This window comes from Betta splendens, chromosome 5 (genome assembly GCF_900634795.4).
Source record: "Betta splendens chromosome 5, fBetSpl5.4, whole genome shotgun sequence".
Classification (NCBI taxonomy): Eukaryota; Metazoa; Chordata; class Actinopteri; order Anabantiformes; family Osphronemidae; genus Betta; species Betta splendens.
This window is the reverse complement of record NC_040885.2, coordinates 10870330-10890781: the sequence shown is the minus strand read 5'-3', so window position 1 is coordinate 10890781 and position 20452 is coordinate 10870330. Positions and strand designations below refer to the sequence as shown.

The 20452-nt window shown below is 47.7% G+C and overlaps 3 protein-coding genes across 6 annotated transcripts; 2 read left to right on the top strand and 1 right to left on the bottom strand.

The window, feature by feature from the left end:
- Positions 1-5: 5 nt before the first annotated feature.
- Positions 6-7138, top strand: LOC114855373 (pepsin A-like). Of its 2 annotated transcripts, XM_029150513.1 has the most exons (10): positions 6-2384; positions 2601-3806; positions 4234-4384; positions 4457-4574; positions 4704-4822; positions 4894-5090; positions 5199-5315; positions 5391-5535; positions 5610-5708; positions 5808-7138. In XM_029150513.1, the coding sequence occupies exons 2-10, from the start codon at positions 3742-3744 to the stop codon at positions 5934-5936; spliced, it is 1140 nt and encodes a 379-aa protein (XP_029006346.1). In that variant the 5' UTR covers positions 6-2384; positions 2601-3741; the 3' UTR covers positions 5937-7138. The 2 variants fall into 2 exon arrangements, with proteins under 2 accessions (XP_029006346.1, XP_029006345.1); XM_029150512.1 differs by having other exon boundaries at positions 6-3806.
- Positions 6063-11096, bottom strand: LOC114855371 (amphoterin-induced protein 1-like). Of its 2 annotated transcripts, XM_055508857.1 has the most exons (3): positions 10724-11096; positions 8875-10396; positions 6063-6189 (listed from the first exon to the last, which is right to left on the bottom strand). In XM_055508857.1, the coding sequence occupies exon 2, from the start codon at positions 10377-10379 to the stop codon at positions 8877-8879; it is 1503 nt and encodes a 500-aa protein (XP_055364832.1). In that variant the 5' UTR covers positions 10380-10396; positions 10724-11096; the 3' UTR covers positions 6063-6189; positions 8875-8876. The 2 variants fall into 2 exon arrangements, with proteins under 2 accessions (XP_055364832.1, XP_029006344.1); XM_029150511.3 differs by lacking the exon at positions 6063-6189 and having other exon boundaries at positions 7208-10396; positions 10724-11094.
- A 4000-nt stretch (positions 11097-15096) lies between these two features.
- LOC114855219 (G-protein coupled receptor 61-like) lies at positions 15097-19901 on the top strand. 2 transcript variants are annotated; one of them, XM_029150186.3, is made up of 2 exons: positions 15097-15469; positions 16593-19901. In XM_029150186.3, the coding sequence occupies exon 2, from the start codon at positions 16770-16772 to the stop codon at positions 18171-18173; it is 1404 nt and encodes a 467-aa protein (XP_029006019.1). In that variant the 5' UTR covers positions 15097-15469; positions 16593-16769; the 3' UTR covers positions 18174-19901. The 2 variants fall into 2 exon arrangements, with proteins under 2 accessions (XP_029006019.1, XP_055365186.1); XM_055509211.1 differs by having other exon boundaries at positions 15097-15578.
- The last annotated feature ends 551 nt before the right edge of the window (positions 19902-20452 follow it).

Below are 20452 nucleotides of genomic sequence, written 5' to 3'. Positions count from 1 at the left end.
GGTGATGTTATGTTTGAACCTACCAACGGTCCAAAAGTTAATAATTGTATTGAATGAAAGGAAAAAAAAAATCGTATAACTTTTTTTGTTGAATTTCATTTGAACTATCAATTATAAAAACAATAGTAGCAATATGGTTTTCTGTCATCCAGCAGGTAAATTACAGAAAATATCCAAAAATCAATGTTGCTATAAGGTTGAATTTGAATGAAGATTTAATCTTTTTTCTAAGCTACACTCCCTGGATTGGCTTATGTAGCGTTGCTTTTGTGAGTGTTTCTCTTTTACTGTCCTCTCTTGTTACATCACATTCAGAAGTATTGGTTGTGTAACTTTCGTTTCTACGTGTCATAATGAATTTGGCAGATATGCTGCCCCAACTAAGCACGTGCTGGTAAAAAAAAAAAAAAAAAAAAGATAATGTAACTATAGATCTGTCTGTCTGCCATTGAGGTCTCCTAAATACTGATCAGGACTGATGAGGATAAACCACCGCTGCACTATCGGAGGATAGAAACATTGAACGCATCACAGGACGAGAGGCCGAGCTGCTGCACAACCTTCCTCTGAACGGACTGTTGAATGATTGGTTTTCATGCTTTGCTACTTTGAGTACTGTGTTTCAAATGGGAAAAGAAATGTCTTGTACTGTAAACTCAGGATAACGGGAGAGAAAAATGGAGATCATCAGTGCTCGTGGGCTGAGAAGTAGACCTAACTGTCAGAAAAGGCCACAAAGTGCAGCATGCACTTGATAGTTTCTGTCTCAATAAATTTACTCTTTCGTGGGAAACACACGTGCCTCGGAAGACGCAGTTTGTGAACCGCTCTGTTCTTGGAATTGTCTCTCGACCTCTGAAGGCCTGATCACTTTGGCAGAGGGAGCCTTCACAGCAGAAAGGAGAGGATATGTGAGAAGCGGGTGAAGACAGCTTCTGTGTTTACGTGCTCATCCCGTGTTGAGTGGCCACTTTGTGAGGAGCTTTTCATGTGACCTTTCAAATTGAAATTTGGCCAAACTAAAATCCCTTTTCCCCAGAGTGTTTGCAAAGGGCAAATCTAGAGGCACCACTGTTCCTGGTCGGCTATGTGGCCGCTGGCCCGTGTGACTGAGACGCATCAGAGCGCTCGCGTGTCTGGTTCTGCAAATACCTCCAGAGGTGGGGTCTCTGGCAGACGCCTCAGTGGGAGCAGCAGCGGTTGGAGGTCGTCGTTGTCACCCAGCTTCCGGAGCATCAGCGCCAGCTCGAGAGAGGAGCGGTGCTCGTGTGTGTAGTGGCTTATTGCCTCATTGGAGATTTAAGGAGGAGCTCTGCTACAGTAGGTGTCTCATCCTGTGTTGGAGACGAGGGCGAGACAACATCTGCCTTGAAACGGAAAAGGAGCTCAACAGGAAAATTGACATAATCCTGAACAGGGAATCCCAGGCTTTAGCTCGTGTGTTGATCTGATTTACATACTGGTGCCACGCGACAGACGGAGGCAAAGAGAAGAGTCCTGCTGTCGCTGCTCCTCTTCATCGCCGATTCATCTTCAAACACAACGGACCTGAGTGGCTCCACTGCGGCGCCAGGTTTCCCTGAGAGAAGCTCCTGCAGCTGAGACCACAGGCCGGAGCCTCGACCTCGACCTCGCTGCACCGGCTCCCACTCCACAGGTAACGTATTGAGGAGGCCTGACATACTGTAGGTATGTATTACAAAGCACATACAGTATAAAGAAGCTGGTAGGAGGGTGAGTACATTCAGCAGCATTAAACAGGTGTAAAAATCTGGGTAAAATTTAGATTTGAGCTCATCACCTCTGTGTTAAGGTCTGAAGTTTTGAGTCAGTGTTTACAAAATGCACTTAAAGTTACAAAATCAGACATAATAGCGAAGATTAGAAGAAAATTTATTTCAGACATTTATTATTATAAAATATGGGCTTTTACCTACATATAATACACATTTTCTTTGAGGCAACAGTTGTAGCATGGAAAATGTCATGTGTCAAACATGGAAAACATCAGAACACACAAACCATGTAAATTAAAAATGAACCAGTGACCGACGGCTAAATATCAGGAATTATTGGATTTCTTTAAATTCACGGTTTTGTCTTTGTGGTTTGGTGTCTGTGTTGATATTTTTAGTCGCACATCGTGCGAACATTGGGAACTAAACAAATGTAGAAAGCAGTAGTGCTGCCCCAACATTTCATCACAGCTGTTGCACATTTAAAGGTTTAGTCTGATACTACTAGTAGTACTAGTCTGATATAGAGGGTTTGTTTGAAGCACCAATACCAACATTGTACATATGCTGAATTTACTTTGCAATAATCTCCTGATGCTGTTTGAGATTTCAGAAAATCCGGTTCCTGCCTTTGAAGTCCATATACAGGTATGTGCCAGTACACACAGGACAATATAATGATGCTAAATGTAGCATTCTGCTCTTACAACGTTTTTACTTTGTAGCTTTCTGGTGTAAACGTCTCCTATTTTTTAATCTAGTCAAAATTAAAATGTTGAGTCTTTCAAGTCGTCCTGTCAGAATAAGACAACATTCACATGAGGTCAGTAGTTGTTTTGCAGATTGAAAAATTATCTCACACAGGCAAAGAAGAAACATTGATCTTGGTGAGTACAATTTAAATTAGTTCTAAGTTATGCAGACAATGCCACATAATCATATTGTACATTACAGTTTGAATAAATAAATGGTGCTTCTGGTGAAAAACTGTGTTGTTCTTGTTTTGAGGAAATGAGTTTGTCCTCTAGGGGGCAGAGTTGTTTATAACAAAAATTAAAGTGTGATTTGTGATTCAAGTTTAAGATTGGTTTTCTTATCTATTGCTTACAAACTGGCTTAAATATAATTCAAAACAAAATTCTGTCCAACAAAATGAGCAGCTGAAACATTACAGTTGACCAGAAAAGTCAACAGAAACTGGCCAGAAATGCCGACAGGGAAAGGTTGACCGGCACCGGGCGTTCACCATTTTACTGTTAGACTCTATGAACTGAAATGTAAATATAGATTGGCGCCAGTAATCACATCGAATGATAGCAGCACGTTCCACCCTCGCATGCAGATAAGTCAAACATTAAAGAAACTTTACACCCAACATACAGAAAGCGTTTTGTTTTTGCACATGTAAAACCACGCACTCTCACCAGCTGTGTTCTTTTCCACTGACTCATCAGTTTTCTCGCAAAGTGACATCAAACAACCTCATTATATATTTGAATTAACTAAGTAAAGTTTGTTTTCATAGATATTGACATAAAGCGTGACTTAACGTGACAGACATTAATATTTCAATGTTATTTACAGCACAGTTACACAACTGTGTCAATGACTGGTTTGTGTAAATCGCGTGCACTTTTGAACGTGACGTTCTTCTTGTTATTGATTTCAATTGGCTGAATAATGAAGCTGAATAGCACCTGTCAAATCGCGTTTCATTTCACAATTCATATTCAGCAAACTATTGACACATCACTGTTCATGTTATTTAAAATGGGTGGCATTCAGGCCCAAGTTGACTTTTAAGTAAAGAGCAAACATACGACGTATTCATAACACAGAAATAGAATGACGTGAGATTAGAGGCCCTTAATAATAAGGGCCTTTTGTATGTATTTGTTAAGTGGTCTCTTATCAGCTCAGCTGTAATAAGTGTTACAGCGAACAGGCGGAGCAGAGTCTGATCTCCGTATAAAAATGCACGTCTCGTGCTTGGGTGAGGTTCACTATGGAAATAATGAAGTCCGCGCTCACGTTGCTGACCGTTCTGGCTGGCTGTCAGGCTCTTCTCAGGTGAGATAAACCTTAAACCTGTTATTTACACATGGATAAAGCCATAAGGAGACCGTATATAGTAAAATAATTAAAAAAAACTTAAAAATTCTTAGATATTATTGTTATTGTTGTTAACAGTTTTAAGCGTTATTCCACTAGTAAATACATTTTTACCTCTGAAGACTATATTTTAGGACAAAACATCTCTTAATAATATAAGTTGTTTTTTTCCTGTTAATGCATCTACACCTGTTAAATTTTTTTGTGTGTTTCAAAACCTGATTAACTGGTGAATCACTCAAACTAGCTTATTTCCTTCTCGAAACCACCCTAAAGTTATGAGACGTTTGTGTGTAGTGGACATTTGCTGAGGTTCTGCTGAGTGGCGATACTTGATGTGCTGCAGGGACTATGAGCCACTAATGGGCCTAGTTTGTCTGCACAGGATCCCCCTGATGAGAGGAAAGTCCGCTAGGCAGGTGCTGGAGGAGAGGGGCCTGTTTGAAGATGTGCGGAGGTTGTTTCCATACGACCCTGCTACAAAGTTCCTCCCCAGGACTGAGCAGGGTGTTGTGCCTATGACCTTTGACCCCGATGTAAGTAGCTCGTAACCACTGTAGCTGTTGTCACACATGCTGTCTGACTGACTAGCCTTATTCTGGGAGCAGACTACATACTATGGAGAAATTAGCATCGGGACGCCCCCGCAGATGTTTAAGGTTCTGTTTGACACCGGTTCCTCTGACCTGTGGGTTCCCTCTGTGAACTGCAGCAGCGCCGCCTGTGGTAGGTCAAGGAATAATGGCCACAATCATCGATACGGCTGTAAATCTGTAACAAATGGCCGCTGATCATTCACTGTGTTCCCGTTTGCTGCTTTAAGTGACGAGGCCTCTCTGCCTCCTCTGTTTTCAGACAGTCACGTGAAGTTCAACAGCTCGGCATCGTCCACCTTTCAGGCGGCTTCAAAGCCTTTCTACATATCGTACACCAGCGGCTTCGCAGCAGGGACCACGGGTTATGACAACATACAGGTGAGAAGCAAAGCCTGACCAGCCTCTGCTCCAGAGACCACACCTCTTACTTCATGTATTTTTCCCGACAGATAAGTGACCTCTATGTGGCGAACCAGCTGTTCGGCCTCACCAGCACCGAGGCCCTGTTCCTCGGATCGGTCCCCTGGGACGGGATTCTTGGCCTGGCCTTCCCCAGCATGTCCTTTGAAGGAGGTACAACTATATTTGACAACATGTGGAATCAGGGTAAAATCCCTCAGTACATGTTCTCCATGTATTTAAGCAGGTGAGACCTTCCCGGAGCTATAAACAGAAGCATTGCAGTTTCCAACCAGCGTTTTATTGTCTCACGTGTGCAGAGATTTACTGCTCGCGTTCGTGTCTGTGCCCTTAGTTCCGTAGAGGGCAGCATGTTGCTGCTGGGAGGAACGGACCCTTCGTATTACACTGGGAGCATCAGCTGGATCCCACTGTATCAGGCGACAAACTACTGGAACATTGAAGTGCAGAGGTAGTTTGGCCTCCCTCTACATAATGTCATAATTTGGAGATCTGCCGCTCTACACCGACCACCCCTGCTTTGCAGCGTCAGCATAAACGGGAACACGGTCGCGTGCTCGGGGGGCTGTGCAGCCATCGTGGACTCTGGGACCTCTCTCATCATCGGCCCGAGCGGCGACGTGGCCAACATAAACGGCTGGTTGGGAGCCTTCCCGGACCAGAACGGCGACGTGAGTGTCCCGGCGGGTTCTCTCGTCGGCGACTGCCTGGTTTCCCCGCTGACGCGCTGCATCTGTGCACACAGGCCGCCGTGACCTGCAGCAACACACGCCTCCTGCCCGACGTTGTCTTCAACATAAACGGCTACAGCTTCTCCCTCCCTCCCTCGGCTTATATCATACAGGTTGGTTCCTAAAGCACAGAGTATGCGTGGTGCCTACTGGCCTATTTAATGCGTGCAGCAGCTGGACCGCTCATTTCCATTCATCCGTTCCCTCCTTAGTCTGCGTCTGAGTGTAAGACCGGATTTGCACCCAGCACCTCCTGGATCCTGGGGGAGGTCTTCATGCGGCAGTTCTACACCGCGTTCGACGTTGGCAACAACATGGTGGGCTTCGCTCAGGCCGTGTGACGGGAGGACGCGGCTTAATCCTGGGACAGTGTAAAGGCTCCTTTGAGGAAGTCATTTTTTTTTTAATTTCATAACCACCACTTGCACCATTTATGCATTCACACTTATACACATGAGAAAACATCACCTATCTGACTTTTAGGGGACTTTTATGTCCAAACGTTTACCTCCAGTCTGGGCCACTAGATGGCAGGAGACTCACTGAAGTGCAGCTCAATCATCGCATCATTCATGTGGTTCTCCTGGGAGGGGCCTGAGGAGAGGATGAGTCATCTTACTTAGAATTCAGCCTTTAAAACACACAGTCACATGCCAGTCATTCACTGCCACCAGGCGCTGGCTTACGCTCATGCCATCTGTGATGTTCAGTGATCTGAGATTTTCTTTAGGCTGTTGCACTTGTTCTAATTATACTCTTGGATTTGATACACAAAGGGAGAGGGGGGGGCTTCATTCAGCTGTTTTCTATTTAAACACATGCGTCAGACAGCTCAGCTATCATTAACCCTCTCGTGCCTCCTGTAAGCGCCATATTGGCATTTAACCTACTAGAATGAATCACTCTAAAACTCTGCATTCATTACAGCATGTGCATAGAGCTCTAGTTACGCGTCCCTGGCTGGTACAGGTAAATAAAGCAACATGAGACAGCGCGGTCGTCCCTGAAGACCTCCTCAATCACTAATGCAGGAGGTGTCACAGGGCAGCGGGTCAGGCATCACACTGCAGCATTCAGCATGTGGGCTGACGCATCCACACATACAGCCCTTTTCAACATTGTGCACTGGGAAGGATGCATCCTTCCGACGATTATGTTATAATATAAATCTTGTTTTAAAGTCCAAGTAAAATGTGAGATGGTCAGAATCTGCTGTTCGTTCTAACAAACGGGGGGGTTGAGGCCTCAGCGCTCAGTAGAGCCTATGGTCAATGATCCAAATAAGGGACGAACGCCAGCCACCGCAAATGTTGCCAAGAAGAATGAAAGTGCAATAAACACGATCCGGTGGCTGAGCAGTTTCCACTCCAGCGATCGCCGTGGTCTCCCATTTCATCCTTAAGTGAGCAAGCCTGTGTCATTAGTACGTTACCGAAGGCGGCGCATCCGGCGCCGCTGCACGTTGAACCTTGTGCTGTATGTTTCTGAGCCCGCTCTAAGCGCCTCTCACCTGTGAGCCTTCTATTAAAGGTTTCCCAAAGGAGCTGTCACACGTTTCCTTTCTCTAACTCTATTTCCTAATTTAACCTCATTCCTCTGGCAGGACACAGCGCACTCTTTCACTCTTTATTGCCTTATTTGTGTTTATGCAGCACAGAAGCAGTACATTCATACACAAGGTACAGTACAACAGAAACCAAATACTCCTTACACATGGAGTACCTGCATGTATTACAGCAAACGTGGTCTGACTTAAATACACACCTCTGCACAGTGTGTGTGTGTGTGTGTATCTAACTACTGACTGGAAGCACTGAACACATCTTTGGTTATACAGTACAACATTGCCCTATAAATGTAATAGGTGCCACTCTGAAAGCATAATTTGATGATGTCATCATATATGCCTACATTATCGTAACAAAAGACCAAGCTCACATCTATTTGACTATTTTCAGGACTCAGCTCCCAATAAAATAATTTTGCAACGTGAAAACGTCTGTTCCTCCTGAATAAAGGCTTGTCTCGTCTCTGTGTGAAGCCTTTCGTTGGCGTCAGACGGCCTGCGTGCTCCATGCGCTGCTATTCCTGATGGTGTTTATGGGATTCCTAGCTCGCTGGCGTTCGTTAATTTGCTCTGGGCTGAGCACTAATGCCCAGAAGCATCCAGTGGATAGTACATGCTCTCACTTCTGTCCCCTGGGTCACACTTCCTGCCTGCTAGAACCGTCCAGTTTGGCAGGATATTCTGTTCATTTGAGTCCGACTTTGAACTTGCACTTTTTTTGCACAAACTAGCATTATAGTATTTTTATTTACATGTTTTAACTCTTCAGCCCTCTACATTTTATTTAAATGAGATAATCAGGGAATCATGGCCTCATGTTGTAAGTGGGTCCATGAATCTTTTGCATTCTTTGAAAAGATGAAAACTTAACAGAAAGTCTGTAAATGACACAAAAGTCGCAGCTGCCGCAGTGACAGAGGGCAGATGAGGGGCAATGCTTAGAATTAGCACTGCATCACTATTTGAACATGGTTTCTTGTACCGTGCACTGGATTTTGGTCTTAAATCATTACTGTATCATAATGATGTAAATGACTGGATTCTGAGTTTTAGCCATACACTGCAAAGAAGGTTATAATATAGAAGAATCTTCATTCTGCAAATATATAGATGCATCCGAAGGGATTTAACCCAGATGTTCTTATTACTTTGAGACACTGAGATTTAGGCTGATTATCTATTAGAATGACTCCAACAAAAGGTCACTTACTACATTAAAATACAATGAAAGTGATTAAATTGCATAAGTGTAATCCTTACAGTACCATGCCGCGTTGAGGCCAACCAGACAAATAACAGAATAAAATCAACTACGGTAGCTGAGATAATTGTGTGAGCTGTGCATAAAAACTAGCCTCTTCGTAAGGTCGGAGCATCTGTTAAAACAAATGCTCGTGGTGCAAAGTTTGTTGCTGTTGGAGCAGCTGGGTAGCCGTTGTTTAAAGTGCAGCTCCAGGGCGTTCACAAGCAAACTAAACTCAAGCAGACAAAGTGTTTGGTTTCTGAGGACTGATGGCGGCTGTTTTTTGCTTCCATGAGTACTAGAATGCTTGTCCTTGCAGTAGCGGCTACTTGCTGCAGGCCAGAAGCTGTTTAGCTACATTTCTAGGCATTAACACGAAGCTTTTCTATGTTACACTACATGCTGCTGCAACGGTCCCTCGGGCAGAGCAGAGCCGTGACCTTCTGACCCTGCAGGCTCTGCCGCTGACCTTCACACCACCATGGGGGCGCCGCCAGCCTCCGCCTCTGACCTCTTCCTTTCGCCGCTGAACCCTTTGCACTCCTCATCCTCCTCGTGGATGGGGTTCAGCCTCCCGTTCTGCTCCAGCTGGTCCTTGGGGTCCAGGAAGGCCACTTGTCTGTAGGGGAAGCCTCCGCCCTCCGCCCTGCTCTCCCTGTGGGCCTGAGGGATGCTCACAGTCGACGAGTGGGGGGTGTCGCTGGCTTTGTCCTTCTCCAGGCCCTGACCTGGACAAAAGGCGCAGCGGCAGGGTGTGAGGAAGAGGTAGATGAAGACCATGACCACGCTGATGATGCAGGCTACCAGGGTGGTGTAGGCTGTTTTCAAGTTCTCCAGTCCACCACTCACAGTGGAGTTGAACACCACTACAGTAACATGTAGGGTCTCGTTCATGTTGTCCCCTGTGGCGTAGCAGGTGTAGACCCCCGAGTCGTTCACCATCAGGGGCCCGATCTGGAGGCCGCCGTCGGAACGTATCTCGGCCGACTTGTTTGCCTGAGACACTGGGATGTTTCCAGGCAGCACCCAGGACTTTGTCACGTCCTTCTGCCTGGTGTCACAGTCCAGCACCAGGTACTGCTGCAGATAGGCCACTTCGTTCGTCATTGTGACCTCAGTGCAGTTCAAATGGGCCTTGTCCAGATCCAATATGGGCATTCTTTCCTTCTGTGGGCCTGGTAATAAACAGGTGTGGCTGCTTTTGAAGTCGGTGACAGAGCTGAGCTCCTTGAGGTTCCACCCTGCCACCACGTCGTACAGCTCGCAGCTGCAGGGCAGCGAGAGGTTGTGGAAGTACACACCGTTCTTGAGCCAAGCGGGCAGAGCCTGCAGCTCATGCAGGGGCAGGACTTTGATCCGGTTGGACGACACGTCCAGCAGCTGCAGGGCCTCCAGGCGGCTCCGCTCCTTCACCAGCTCCAGCGGGAAGCGCGCGACCTGGTTGTGGCTCAGGTAGAGCCTCCGCAGGCTGCCGAGGCCCGAGAAGGCGGAGTGGTCGATCTGAGCTATGCGGTTGTTGTAAAGCAGCAGGACCTCCAGGTGCTCCAGCGGCTCGAATATGAACTCGTCCAACTGCCGCAGGCCGTTGGAGGAAAGGTCCAGGTAGCGCAGCTCCGTCACGTGCCCAAACGCCTCGTAGGAGAGGAACACCAGCTCGTTGTGGCTGAGCAGCAGGGTGTGCAGCCGGCCCAGGTCGACCGTGGTCCAGTCGTCGCGCAGCCGGCCGAGGGAGTTGAAGCTGAGGTCCAGCACGGCGGTCTGAGGCGGGAGGGCGAGGGGCACGCTGGCCAGGTTGGCGCCGGGGCAGCTGACGATGTTGCTGGCGCACACGCACGCCCTGCGGCAGTCGAGGGGCGTCCTCGGCAGCTGCGCGCTGACGCCCACCGCCGGCAGCAGCAGAGCCAGGGTCAGAACCGCCGCCGGGCCTCTCCCCCGGGGCGAGGCTGCGGCGGCGTGGGGGCGCGGCCCCGCCATCGCGTCCGGGTGAGGGGCTGTCAGAGCCGGAAGGCGTCGGCCCCGGGCGCCAGTGGAGGGTGGTGGAAATGGGAAGACAGACAGTTTACAGTGAGGATGGAGCGCGTTCACATTGAAATGACATTAACTGTTGCACCATCCTCCAGCTGCACTGCAGCAGCCTGGTCCCTGTTTAAAAGTTGCTGCTCGGCGGAAAACGACCCAAGGATTCAATGATCCGGCGCAATTTGTCTCATGAACAGTATTATTACTATTACGAACCCCCCGCAGCTGTTTTGTTTTCTCCGCCCGTCAGAAACATCTGTCCCGGCAGCTTAAGTGTCCCGTCCGCTATACTGCGCTACCTTTCGCGTTCCTCCGAAGATCCGAGGCGAGAGGTCTTCAACAGCCCAGCGTCCGGATCGATGCGGTACCGGACGGACTCATCCTCCCTATCACGACAGCAGCGATCGGCCGCGAGCGTCGCTCCGTCCCGACGGAGAAACAAGTCTGCGATCCCCGGACTGCGAGGAGGAAACCCGGCGACATCCGATCCGACGGAGCGGGGGGTGTGTCACGTCCCCTCCCTGCCTCGTAAAGAGACACATGAGAAAACTACTCAGCTAACAAACTGACCAACACGGGTTTGTGGCTGGTATGGTATTAAATTGGCTTTTGCCGTTAGTTCATTTCCTGTGATAATAACGTCGACCAGTGATGACTTCAGTGTCATGAAGTCAATGACGAGTCCTTTCTGTCTCCTTCATCTTATTGCTCTGGTGAAGGACAGGGCAAACACTGATTGTGTGTGTGTGTGTGTGTGTGTGTGTGTGTGTGTGTGTGTGTGTGTGTGTGTGCGTGCGTGCGTGCGTGCGTGCGTGCGTGCGTGCAGAACGTGACGTGCATGCAACACTGTGCAGGATCAATATGGGAAGTTTAACCCAACACACAGCTCAGCTTGTGCTGTGAGCCGCATCGTTATATGACAGGTGACCCTCCAGTAGAACACAGTGAGAAGCTATCAGCTGACCATGAGGTCATACAGCGGATCAGACTTCATTTTGCTAAGGCTGTCGAAGGCGCAAAACAGGTGATGCTGAAATATCCAAGGAAGGAAAGGTGTAATTAGAGTGTTAGTGTTCTGGGTTGAGCTGTGACCAACGTGAGCAAATGCTTGTTAACCTTTACATTGCTGATGATTTCTTCCTAGAAACTATTCACAGTAAAGGACACATTCATCCCCCTTGAAATGAAGACCCGGTCACATCCCAAACTCTGCCGCACTGTAGCGTGCGGGTGCATCCAGATGTTCCAGGTTGTGGCATTTTTAACCCCGCGCTGCCTTTTATTGGTTGCTCATTGTCTCCTGGTGGTGATTCTCGGTGCCAGAGTGAGTCACGTGGACCCGCAGCTGCCTGTCAGCGGCTTCACGCGCTCAGACGGTCGGTATCAGATGGCAGGACTGATGCAGGCCCGCGGTCTGGTGGATGGACTGGCAGATTTACTATTCTCCTGTGCATTATGAATGAAGTTCAGCAGGTCAAGGTAATAACGGCGCTCCATCAGCGAAATGAAATCAGCCTCTTCTCTGGATAAGAGCTTCTACAGTAGCTGCTCCCAGCTGGCCAAAGAAACGGATGTGAGAGCCTTTCAGGTTCTGGCTATAACGTGGGTCGACAGGTCAAGTTGATCAAACCAGCACATTTAAACAGCAAAATGTGTGTTTTATCATGTGTAGTAGACACGCAGCTGCCTTTTCATGTACTGTTATTATCAGGTTTGTTTTTTTTGACATCATCGTTTCTGTGCTCGTTCTATATGTCATGTGCTTATATCTCCCATTTGCTGGCTCAGCCCTGTTGGTAGTGTTTAAGTGCATGTATGTCCAGTCAGGTGGTGAAAGGACAAGTCTTTGTGATGTTACTGTAATAATGTCACCGTGGGTGAAAAAGCTGCCGTACGCTGCTTTCCTACATTATAGTGGACACAGTGCCACCATCTGGCCTTGTTGGTACATGTGGCGACCTGCACGTGAACAGGTTTGCAGAGTTATAAAGATAATTTTCTAGACTAGAACCAGGAACAAATACAGATGAATATATTGTTTTACCGAACACTAATAACTCCTGTTAACCTGTTGGATCAAACAGCAGCTACCCTGAAATTCAGTGTTTTGAACTTTTGCTTTTTTGTGCAAAATGCCCAAAAAACTGTGCAGATTTTTTAAATTACATATGTTTTAAGAATATTATTGGGAATTGGTGTCTGAGCAGCATTTATTGTAGTGGAGGGGCTCATTTTAACAACCGTGCCCACCTGTAAAATTAATAATACGTAAAAATATTAACAGCATGTGATTTTAATGTTGGGGCAGAGGTCAAAGGTCAGTGTGGAGGCTGTGACAGGTCTGGAGGTATCCTACACAGGCCCATACTGTACCTGTAAATGTGTTGTGACAGCTGTCAGTTTTCACCTGGTGGAATAAATGTTGATTTCTGTTCACCTGTTAGGCTTTTAAACCTTTTAAAGCTCAGCCACCTGCCTAAAAATGCGATGATGGGATGTCTGGGCTTCCACCTGCAGTGTAAACATTCAGTTCTAAGCTCATAGCTGTTTTTAAAGCCAGTGTGACTTAAACTATAACTAAAATGAATCCCTCTGGTCCGGTGCAGTGTAATATTATTACATTTTGTTACATGACTCCCAAAGCTCAACACACTATGGATCTGCATGATAATGCATACAAATCAAAATGACCAAACAAGTATTGTTCTGTCCTGCGTTTGTTACAGTTTATCCTCATCCCTTGTCTGACTGTCTGCTGCGATATAAACCTTCCACCCAAGTGTCTCCAAGGCAACATTCATCACTATTCCCTTTATCTCCACTAACATAACTCCAACATATCTTTTACTAAAGAAACAGCTGAAAATATGATTTGAGAGATTCTCATTCACACGTGTTAGACACAGGCAGACACCGTACTTGTGGTCCGTTCTGCCGTGCTTTGGCTTTGATATTATTAAACACAGCTGGTTAATGCTCCCCTCACTAAGGCAGTGCATTAGTATTTGTCTTCACTGTCTGTGTAGGTTGCAGTAATTATGTTTTGGTAAATGTAATGGCATGATTTTATTTCTGAGTGCTGCTGATATGTGTGCGTCCATATTTACGGGCAGTTATTATTGGCAGTAGGGACTCTCTGGGGTTAGTGCAGCGTCCTTTGCTATTTCTGAGTGCGAATGTGGAGTCTATTTTCAAGATTGCCATGGAAACCATTGTATTTGTGGTGGCAGTGATTGGTGCTGCCGGCCGAGCAAGACTCTGCTATTTTTGTCATGAGTCAAAACCTGATGCACACACACATAATCGCTGGCTCGCACACTCAGGTGGACGTGGCTGAACACAGATGCAAACAGACACTTTTCACGCCGCACACACCTGCGTTGTTGCTCCACGCATGCATATGTACTATTGTGTTTAATATCCCGCGTGTTCGCCATCTCTCCTTAATGTTCCCCGGCATCTTGATACATCCTCACCATGACAACAGTAGTAATTGCTGTCCATTAAATCTCTCCACCGAACAGCATCGGGCTCCTCTGTGTTGTGCTGTGCATGCGAGTATTGACACAGGGAGACAAATGAGTGCTTGTAACCGCTCAGGTATGAAGTTTAAAAGATTGTAGATCACTGCAGGCCTACAAATATGTTAACAGCAACTCACACTAGAGGATGATAAATAGCATATACATTATATATTAAGTGGAATATTTATAACCATAATACAGTATTATGTGAGCATTAAAATTCTGATATTAAACTAGAGTAATTCGTCTCTTCATGGAGGGTGTTTGCAAATGAAAACAAGCTTTAAAATGGTGAAAGAGCTTTCATGAAATGCAAATGTGATCAAGGAAAACTTTGTACATGCAAATGAAACTCACGCTGAACTTAACTGCTTGATGCCTGCTCCTTCAGTAGAGTAGCCGTACCCACAATAGCCCAGATTTCATTGTCCTCTGCAGACGGAGCAATGAGAAAGTGTACATATGAAAAAGATCACCGTGGCAACAGGAGCCCCAGTTCCAGAAGCTGGGACGCTGAAGGCTGAGGCTCGGCCCGATCGCTGCCTCACGGTCTCCGTAAGCCGCGCACATTAATCCGTGAAATTACTATTTGAATTGTTACTGACTGGGAAAACGAATAAACAAGGATGGGATCGAAAACAAGGGGCGCGCACACTCGATATGAGCAGTGAGCGGCTCGGTGAGTAAATGCTACGAGGTCACTTGGAGGTCACGTGTTCAGTCTGGCTGAGACTCCTCACTTGTGTCCAGTCATTTCTAGAGCGAGACATAAATAAATATGTGGAACCCGGGAAAGAGAAGGATGTCATATAACCATAAGACACAAACCTAAACCCAGAGAAGTAGCACATCAGGACAGGCCTGCTACAAGGTGGTGATGCTTGGTTACTGGGGTCCTTCCAGTGGCAGGCATCATTAGATCTACCTCATCTGCCTCAGTGGGACATTGTGCACAATTAAACTCTTAGAAGCATGTTAGTGGTGCTGTCGTACTTCATGAGGAGCAGACTAGCATTTAGCACCTTCGCATGTTTTTTAGCATTATCCTCAAACTCCAAATCTCTTTGAAGGGAGTCATAAAGTCTATATGTTCATACTGTACATACAGCACATGCAGTATATTCATATATTGACAGGTATTGGCGCGTCTGATCATCAGTCATCGATGCATATGTTTTCCTATTTCCATCATGCTGAGTGCTTATTTCCAGAGGTAGCGTGCTGTTATACGGTGAGGACGCTAGGACCCTGTGAGGACAGCCGCTCTGCTCCCTCTTTCTCGCTGCCTCCCGCTCCATCTCCGCAGTCGCCGTGTGTGAGTGGAGGAGGAAAGCGAGGAACGCGAGCTGGCGTCTCCGCAGCCGTTTACACCAGTGCTGCTTCAGAAAAATCCCCGCCACCGCAGATGTAGTCGCCCGTTGGGGGGCGGGGGGAGGAGGAGGAAGCACCAGGCGCATCAAGGGACAGGATGGAATCCAGCCTCCTCCAGTGGGAAGGAAGCACCACAGCAGCATTCACCAGGTAGAGTGATTGATGTCCACCGTGTAGCTCAGCTGTAGGAGCAAAACCAGGTTTTCATCCTCAGAGACCAAGGCAGCAGACAGTTGCATTGGGAGATACTGTGATTCAGGTACATGATGCTCTCTGCACGTCTGTGGTCTCTCTCTGCTTCTTCCCATCACATTATGCTCTTCTAACCACATTTCCTTGCTTGTTACCGTCCCCTTCTTCTAATCTGCTGATTATACACAGTTGGATGCAACCAATAGGTCTAATTCAACTGTAACGCTTGTAGCGATGGTAATGTATTAATGATTAGGCATGACTAAATCTTACAGGGAGCTTAAACTGGATTGGGAGCACCCCAGTCTGAGGGCAGTCATTCATAGGTGACGAAGGAGGTGAGAGCTCATCTTTGTCTTATTTGGACAGACGGGGTCTAGAATAAAAGCATGGGTTCCAGTGGCAGACAGCATCCACAGTCCTGGTCTGTCACACGTATAGACAGCAGCAGACGCCCGTGTCTGTGTTGTTTAGGGCTGGACCCCGTCGTATGCAGACCTACAGTATTGTCGCTCCCCCGTTCGAAACACTAAACTCGCTGATACTCAGCGGTCAGGGCTTCCTTAGCGACAGCATTGTGGCTCATGAGCGAAACCCACCCTGCGAGCAAGGCCTCCCGATTCCACCAAAACAGCGATCGCAGCACGTGCTGTGCTGTAGGTGTGGACGCGCTAGTTCTTAGTTTGAAGGAATTAGCCTGTATACATGCAGTGACGGGGTGTTCGCTTGAAAAGTGCTGATCTGCGGCCCCTCAGGAAGAATGAAGCATCTGATAAATGTAAACACACGTGATTTAAGCCCCTTCCTGGAGGTGATCGTACACTTTGGACACGGTCCATGGGCAGATTTATGAACTACATAATCTGCTCAAGTGGCTGATCTACATTTATGTGATATAGAGTTAGTCTATTCATTAAACGCCTTCACGTCTGTCAGGATATTGATTGGAATGTACCAAATGCGCCTGCCTTTGAGTAATACATACATAATTGAGTTAATTGACTTTTTGCACCTTAAATATTACCCTAACGGATACAAGCACACTCATGCGGTGTATTTTGCTCTGTGTGTGTGTTTCTAGGATGGTTTTTCTAAATGATCAAGAACCATAAACTCTAAAAACCCCCGAGGAACAGAACCGGCTCCCGGACCACCTTGGACTATTTAAGCCACTCTTTCCTGGCCGCACTTCCTGGCTTTGAAGGATGGGTGATGGGCCTGTGACTGATCCTGCCTGCCCGCCTCAAGCCGCCCTCCAATGGAGTCGCCGTGGAACGCCTCCCACCCGCTCCCGCAGCTCGCGCCCAACATGTCTGCCTCCTCGCTGCCTGAGAACTGGGCCGTGTCCCAGGCGCTAGCCCTGCTGGCCATGCTGCTCATGGATCTGCTGGCTGTGGTGGGTAACGTGGCTGTCATGGTGGTCATTGCCAAGGCCCCACAGCTCCACAAGTTTGCCTTCGTCTTTCACCTGTGCGTCGTGGACCTGCTGGCCGCCCTGGTGCTGATGCCCCTCGGCATGCTCTCCAACCGAGCCTTCTTCGGGGAGGCCCTGTGCCGGAGCTACCTCTTCCTCAGCGTGTGCCTGGTCAGCGCCGCCATCCTCTCGATCTCCGTCATCAACGTGGAGCGTTACTACTACATCATACACCCCATGCGCTACGAGGTCAAGATGACGGTGGGCCTGGTGGCGTCGGTGCTGGTGGGGATATGGGTCAAAGCGCTGGCCATGTCGGCGCTGCCGCTGCTCGCCTGGTTCCTGCAGGGGGCCCGGGCGCCTCTCCTGGAGGGCGGCGGGGTGGGGGGAGGAGGGGGGGGCGCCGTCCCGCCGCCTGCCGCTCAGGGCCACAGGCGCTGCTCGCTGCACTGGACGGGCGGCGGCTCCAACCGCCTGGCCTTCATGGCCCTCTTCACCCTGGTGTACTTCCTGTGTCCGCTGCTGGTCATCCTCGTCGTGTACTGCAACATGTTCAAAGTGGCCCGAGTGGCCGCCATGCACCACGGGCCGCTGCCCACCTGGATGGACACGCCGCGGCGCCAGCGCTCCGAGTCGCTCAGCAGCCGCTCCACCATGGTGACCAGCTCTGGGACTGGAACCGGGACGGGGCGGGCGACTCCGCAGAGACCCTTCGGGGGAGGGAAGGCGGCAGCGGTCTTGGCTGCAGTGGGCGGGCAGTTCCTTTGCTGCTGGCTGCCCTACTTTACGTTCCACCTGTACACAGCGCTGGTTGCCAGCCCTCCAGCCACTATGGCCTCTCTCGAGGAGGTCGTTACCTGGATCGGCTACTTCTCCTTCACCTCCAACCCCTTCTTCTATGGCTGTCTCAACAGGCAAATCCGGGAGGAGCTGGGCAAGCATCTGCCCTGCCTGTTCCGTCGGGCTGGGGTCGAGGTGGAGGACAGGCTGCCCAGCCGTGACGGATCAATAGAGGAGAATTTCCTTCAGTTTCTTCAGGGCACTGGCTGCAACTTGGATCCTCAGAACTCTCACAGCACCTCCAGTCCTAAGGGGGAGGCCTGCTGCCCCCTGGCCCAGCCGCAGCCCCCCGAACCGCCACAGCCCATTCCCATTGATTTCCGCATCCCTGGACAAATTGCAGAGGAGACGTCGGAGTTTATTGAGACTGAACAAGCCAAAAACAACCACATATGTACAGACAGTTAAGCTTGTAATATCTTTGTGTTCTGTCATTCCCATGAGGCGAATCTCAGAGGAAGCTGCTCGGTGGGTAGCACAGGTCACCAGTCTGACTCTAAGTCATTGCACATTTCCTCCTCAGATTTTATGCTAGTTTCTGAGAGCAGTCATGACGATGCAGGTCAGTGCATTTGTATAAGATGCATTTCGCTGCGAGCAGCAAAATTACTGCTAGGTTTTAGAAAATGGCTGTCGCAGCCTTCCACACAGCCACTCAACTCTGCATGGTGAATCACTCCGTGTATACAATAACTGTATGTTTGAAACTCTATTAGCAAATGAATGCTTGACAGCCAGAGACAAATATTTCCCTTCAAAGTTAAGAATTAACACCTGTGGACGCATAAGAAAAGTTTGAATTATCATTATTCAGTAATTATTTGTTATTGGACACCAACAAATACTGTAACTGCCAAATCAGTGTTTTGAGATACAGGATGAGTGTAATGCCTTTTTTACATTTTGTAAATTATTGCAAGGACGTATTTTCAGAGTAAAGCAATAAAATATGACTAGTATTAGGAGTACTCGAAGTATTTAGAGGTCCCGCTGTGTGAAAGCACTGCTGTCCCTTTGACTTGATGGGTGGGCTTTCATCAGCGGCAATGACACTCTGAATCTGAAGCCAAACTGATTTTATTAGTACATGTTGTGGCCTAAGTCTCATGAAAGTGTAAAAAATTTGATTGCAGGTTAACTTTACAAAATTTGTTTCAATTTCTTTTGGTGCTTCTCCAAACGTATTTTGCCCGGGCCAGAGCTTCAGTGATTCAGACGAGGCTGGAGGCTGACTTCATAACTCATCCAGAGTCACCCAGCTTTCTGCCATGTGATGGACCTCACAGTATATTTGGATCCAGAACTTGCATTTGTTTCATGTACTAAACTGTGTGTTACGTTCAGTAGAACTGTATATGTTTTGGTTGTGTGCCCCACTCAGTGCGCCAATTCTCCTTATTTTAGTAGTGAGTGTAGGTATTTATTATGGATTTCACTACGAGGAGGCTGGTTTGTTTTGACATGTATGCAGTAACTGTTTCGTTGTGTGTTTTTTCGCCTGTGGAGTTGAGTTTATCCCAGAAGGAAAATCCATGTGGCTCCCTCGACCGCCCTGCTCGTCAGGGCTTTTACAGTACCTCAGAAGCAGGAAAAGACACTGTTTAACAGTCCTGTGTGTTTCCATGTCGCGTCTGACTCTATTTAAAGACTGTGAGGAGGCTGCAGAAGAAGCGATGGCTGGCAGAGGTTTGTTAAACATGACAGTGCCCACTTTGATACACTTTCCTGCTTGTTTCACCATGAGACAAAGTCGTCTTTTATAGTCATCTGTTTGGGGGTGATTATAACAAACCATATGTGGACGTGAGGGATTGAAACGCCAGATAATTTCCAAATGTGGACACAGGTTTTTTAAAGATATTTTTTCAGAGGTTGTCATTTGGGCGACAAAGCTAAACTTGATCAAAAGGCTTCTGAGCTTGGTCTCCTCTCGTCATCACGTCTAAGTATCAGAAAACTGTGAATGATGTTGAATGTTTGTGTTAGGCTTTCCACTTGTTCAGAGATTGTTTATATCCTGTGATTAAGGTAAAAGATTTACTTCCATTGTACTGCAACGATACAAAGGTGTTTGAGAAACATGGCTAAACCTTGGAGGATAATGTTGTAATAAAGGGTTTGTATGTTTGTACGAGATTTTGGATGCGGCCCCCTGATTTTGCCGCCGTGCGCTTGGTGTTGAGGCTCCTTCTGGCCTTGTTCTGTGTCTCAGGGCCCTGTCTGTATTCTGGGATTCAACGTGTGTGGCATAATCTCCCGGCTTCGCTTTGATATTCCATTGAAGAAGGGGTGTGGGAGGATACAGTTCAAACACTTTGACCTTAAGGTAACATTTAAACTTCAAAGGCCAAAGCCAGAGCTACTGTATGACCTTCATAAATCAATATATATCCAGCTGTTAGATAGATAAATACGTACAGGGAGAAAACATGCAAAGATTCTCTGTGTGAACGCGTCCATCTCAGTACCGTTTCAGTCTGTGCGTTGGTTTGAAGATGCTGGTGTGCGACAGGCCTCACACCTCAACGATGGACCTCAGTCAAGCCGCCCCCAGCTCGCCAGGCTCTGCCATCCCCATGGCAATTATTACCTAGTGACATTTCCAGTGCTGTAGTGGGCGGTAGGAGGAGTTTGCTCTATTGGGAATCCAACAAGACACCCTTATCTGTGACGTCTTAAAATATATT

What these genes read in the sequence shown, in the direction of transcription:
- LOC114855373 (XM_029150513.1), top strand. Translation starts at nt 3,742, where the DNA reads ATGGAAATAATGAAGTCCGCGCTCACGTTGCTGACCGTTCTGGCTGGC. An exon ending in CTGCAGCAGCGCCGCCTGTG is followed by an intron (nt 4,575 to 4,703) that starts GTAGGTCAAGGA and finishes CTCTGTTTTCAG; the next exon opens with ACAGTCACGTGAAGTTCAAC. An exon ending in CCTCGGCTTATATCATACAG is followed by an intron (nt 5,709 to 5,807) that starts GTTGGTTCCTAA and finishes TTCCCTCCTTAG; the next exon opens with TCTGCGTCTGAGTGTAAGAC.
- LOC114855371 (XM_055508857.1), bottom strand. Translation starts at nt 10,379, where the DNA reads ATGGCGGGGCCGCGCCCCCACGCCGCCGCAGCCTCGCCCCGGGGGAGA.
- LOC114855219 (XM_029150186.3), top strand. Translation starts at nt 16,770, where the DNA reads ATGGAGTCGCCGTGGAACGCCTCCCACCCGCTCCCGCAGCTCGCGCCC.